The following is a 4,569-nucleotide window of genomic DNA, read 5'->3' as shown; positions in this document are numbered from 1 at the left end:
GGTATGTTGAATGCATCTCTCGGAGGAGTTTCCTTATATATGCCTGTATGCAGCTCTCAAGAAAAGCAAAAACTCCATATAAAATGACGTACAAGAAATGGCTAAGAAATTTTCTTGTGTAAAATTTTCTTGAGGCAGCTACGCAGTTCTTAAGAAATTGCTACGCTTTCTACTACGGGTTTCTAAAGTTTTTTGTGAAAAAAGAGCACAAGGCAACCCTGGGGCCGAATCACGGCTCTCGTGAACGAGTAACCGGTCGAGTAGAGTAAAATTTCGATTCGAATCGAATAGGCAAATCATGGCACTCGATTCGCAAGCTAGCGAAATTTCTTCGATTATTAATCGGTTGCCAATTAGTAAATGTATCATCTTTAACCATTTCTCAAACGTAAACAAGAAATAAAATATATACATATCAGTTATTATAAAATGAATATTTCAGTATTTTTTTATTCGAGCTCGTCTGATTCTGATAATGACGTCAGTCAAGTGCAGATACGGAGAGGATTACGTGACAAAAGCAATCCCTTAAGTTTACCAGCAGCAGCGTAAGTTTTAATGATTCTAACCTTTCTAGTAGGTATTTGTTTCATACGTTAAAGTTCTTTATTTGCAGATTCAAAAAACGTTTCCGACTGTCAAAACCTGCGTTCGAGTACGTGCTTTCGGAGCTTGAGTTTGAGGGGCATATGTCCACATCAGTACCCTCCGTCTTGCAATTAGCTGCTACGTTATCGCTTTTGGGAAGTGGAAGTTTTCAGCACGTAATCGGTCAGGATTACCTAATAGGAATGGCTCAGAGTACAATGAGCAAGACGATAAAATATGTTCTTCAAGAAGTGGAAAATAAGCTTTGTCCGAAATTCATAAAATTTGTCCCGGAAAACTCGGAAGAATGCATTGATACATTCTTGAGCAAATACAAAATTCCTGGCGGTATGAAAAATTACAGCTACAACTGTTTTATGGATTATTGAACGTATTTTTTTCACAGTTGTCGGATGTGTTGACGGAACGCACTTTGGACTACAGAAGCCTACTTCAGATGAGCACATGTTTTTCAATAGGAAGGGATTTTACAGCCCTAATTCAATGATAGTGCGTTTATTTTAATAACAACATTAAGTCAAGTGTAGCTTACTACATATATGTAGAATTTAACATTGAAACACGCTTTGTTTATATATTTTCCAGATTTAGAGGCATACGATTTACATAGCACCAGTTAGCCATGCTCTTTAAGTCTGCTTGTGGCAAATGCTTTTCTTTGATTGATACTAAAGAACTGCTAAATTCAACATTTTCTGTAAAAATGTCTTTCAAAAATTTCAAATTATGCCATGTCATTCCATCTCAAATATAGGCCCCTATTATGAGTTGCATTCGATTTTCGACTGTGGTCGAAAGTGCTGAGCGAACGAATTTTCATTTGGTATTATGGCGCTCATTCGATGAAGAATAGCGCTATTGTGAATTTCGCTCGTTTAGGTTGTTCACAATAGTATATTTTTCACCGCTGAGAAGCTTTGTTTACAAATCGAGCAAACTAAATAGTGTGCTTATACATATTTATGTAAATTTGTTCTACTGACATACTGACATACTGTGTAGAGAAAGAGTACTATGTCCCAGAGTTAGAATCAAAAGCAGGGAAAATTGTTAAGAATTGCATAGAGTGTTTAGTAATAAACGCTAAAAGCGGCAAGAAGGAAGGCTTCTTATCACCTATTGATAAGGAAGACCATCCAATCGGAACATACCACATCGATCACGTAGGACCCATGACGGTTACAGGNTGTAATTAATAATGCTGCCTATGTCGCATATGTTGCTTGTGTTGACATGCATAGATTTGATGCGTGATTTGATTTCAATTATTCGACAGTGTCTTCAAATCTTATTGTGAAACATGTATGAGCGACATAATATGAACTGACACTTGCATGATGTGACACATGTCGCTATGTTTTATAGTTCAACATTTGCAGGCCTTTAATTGATACGTACGATTTATTAAGTTTCAAATCATCTGCGTACATTAACAGCCTTATTCTGTATCACGATCATATCATTTTAGCCGGTTTAAACGCAACCGAGACCATTGCAACGTAATGTATGAAAAGCAAGACGAAGACGACCGATAGAGTTTAAAATCTCAATCAGAGAGGTTGTCGTCTGCAGACGAATCGTTCGTTTTGCCTATCGTTCGTGATACAGAATAAGGCCCTAAAATGTTTGAAAATTTATGTCTATAAAAATATCGTTTATAAAAAGCAAGAACAGAATCGGGTGTTCTGAAGTAACATCAATGACGTCAGAAATAGTATTTTTAAACATAACCCTTTGTGATCTATCATAGAGCTATGAAGAGATCCAACGTAGAAAATTAGGTTGAAGACCAAGAAGATCAAGTTTATAGATGAACAACGAGTGACATACTTTGTCAAATGCTTTACTGAAGTCGGTATATATAACATCCACATTTTTGTTTTCACTAAACGCTTTTGAGATATAGGTTGTAAACTCAAGTAAATTTGTTGAAGTTGAAGTTGGGAAGGAAGCCCACGTAAATTTCGCTTGGAGTTTACGAAACCATAAAATGATTTGGGGTTATACATTATACGTCGTTTGATTTTACACAAGTAAGCTTTATAAAACTTTTTGTTTAATTCAAAACACTTGTGACGCAATAGTGAGTATTTTACATAGTATGAGTGTAAGCCGGGTTTTTTGTGTAATCTAAAATAACGCGACTTACTGTTTTTCAAATTTCTCAGTTCTTTAGTGAACCATAACTGTGTTTATTCTTCAGGAACACACATGCGTTTAGGCATATACTTTTCAAATAATTGATGTAAAGTAAAACTAAATGTGCAACGCTTTGCTCAACCTCTTCTTTGTATATAGGCCACGACAATTTAGAAAATTCTTTAATCAGTTTTTTAAAGTTGGCTTTTGAAAAATCAAAGCGAATATTTGGTTCGTATGTTTGGATACAGCGATTTTGACCATCGTTTATAATTTCGTGAGATATCTCTATAGCAGGGTGGTAGACATCTTCGGGAAAAACTAGTTGGTCACATTTATTTACAGCGGACTTAGATGCATCATCATCATAAACAAGATCTAATACTTTGGCAAACTTATTGCGAAGTACATTAAAATGATTTAGGCAGAGTTCAGCCATCGCCTCTAAAAATACGTTGTTGCACGCACTAGACGAGAGAGGTACGATATCATTGTCAATGATGTTCCATGATGCATTTGGTAAATTAAAGTCACCCAACACAATCAATGAATCAGAGAGTTTAATCATTGAATTAATTGATTTCAGTACAGAGACATGTTGTGAATACAGTGATGAGTCAGATCGGGGAGGAACATAGCATAGAGCTAAGTAAGTAAACCCCCTTCCAATCTGTATGCGAATGCATTTGAATTCTGCAGATTCATTGTGTGGAATACTAACTTCTTCAGATGGTATTGAATAGTATACGGCAAAGAGTACGCCACCGCCGATTCTGTCCTCCCGATCTTTTATGTAGATATGATAGTTATTTGAAAGAATCTCTGAATTAAAAATGCGAGGTTTGAGCCAAGTTTCAGCGAAAGAAATTATAATTGCATACAAGGCCATTAAGATATAAGTTCGTTAGTTTAGTATTTAAGCCTCTTCCGTTTTGATAATAAATACTTAAAGCAGTTTTAGTATCAGTTTTTTTGATTCAGTATTCTGACGGGGAATATTTGCTAAGTTATTATTTTTTTTTTGGGCCTATACTCGAATTCACGAACGAAAGCTCCGGTAGGCCAAAAATAATTACTAAGCAGCATGTCAAAAATTTCTAAATTTACGTCAATTTTAAATGAAGAAATATTTCTTTCATATTTAGAATTAAATTTTCGGATACTTAAGTTGATAGTTTTAAATTTGGACGAGATGTAAAACTTTATATCGTCTTCGGAAGTATCCCTTGAAAATCTAGAGACAAATACATATATACTTCTTTGGGGAACCACAACCAGTCTCCTAGTATTGGACTCGATTACCAGCGGAAGGGGTTGAGTAACTGAGTTACTAACTGAGGGTAGAGTAAGCGTTAGAAGGGGAAGATACTCCAGGCTCGTTGTTATTAGAAGCGGAAGCAGACTTTGTTATACATTATATATATAAGCGATTCTGAACGCTACTTATCATGCTGGCTGTGTGATGGTATTTACCATCTGAAATGTGCTGGTTTGACAGGAAGACTTCTGGACGCTATTAATGATGGCAAGGGCCTTCGCTGGTCTTGCGTAAAGTGCAGGTCAACCGAAGTTGATCTTTTCAAGCTATTTAGGCAAACCAGAAATGGTTTTACAGAAATAGGAATAGAAATGTCGGTACTGACAGAAAAATTTAAGCATTATGAAAATATGTTTAAATCATTCAAATGCTTAGATACCTTGCAATCTGTTAAGGATATCCGTGTGTCTAAACGTAAGCGTCTTCATAGTCCATCTAAGGAAATAACTGCCGGTGCCCGTCAGAATAATCTTCCGACGGACTTAATTAATTTATCCTCTCCG

The 4,569-nt window shown here is 35.9% G+C and overlaps 1 protein-coding gene across 1 annotated transcript; it reads left to right on the top strand.

The window, feature by feature from the left end:
- Nucleotides 1-229: 229 nt before the first annotated feature.
- On the top strand, nt 230-1,098 carry LOC108381009 (putative nuclease HARBI1; the record flags this gene model as incomplete). Its single annotated transcript, XM_017637413.1, has 3 exons — nt 230-548; nt 617-936; nt 995-1,098. Coding segments are annotated over exons 1-3 (543 nt in total), but the record flags the coding sequence as incomplete, so codon positions are not given.
- Between the last annotated feature and the right edge of the window lie 3,471 nt (nt 1,099-4,569).

The sequence above is a fragment of the Rhagoletis zephyria genome, unplaced genomic scaffold (genome assembly GCF_001687245.7).
Source record: "Rhagoletis zephyria isolate East Lansing unplaced genomic scaffold, Rhagoletis_zephyria_1.1 Rzeph_scaffold_21094, whole genome shotgun sequence".
NCBI classification, from domain to species: domain Eukaryota; kingdom Metazoa; phylum Arthropoda; class Insecta; order Diptera; family Tephritidae; genus Rhagoletis; species Rhagoletis zephyria.
The sequence above is the reverse complement of the archived record's forward strand: the minus strand, read 5'-3'. Positions and strand labels throughout refer to the sequence as shown.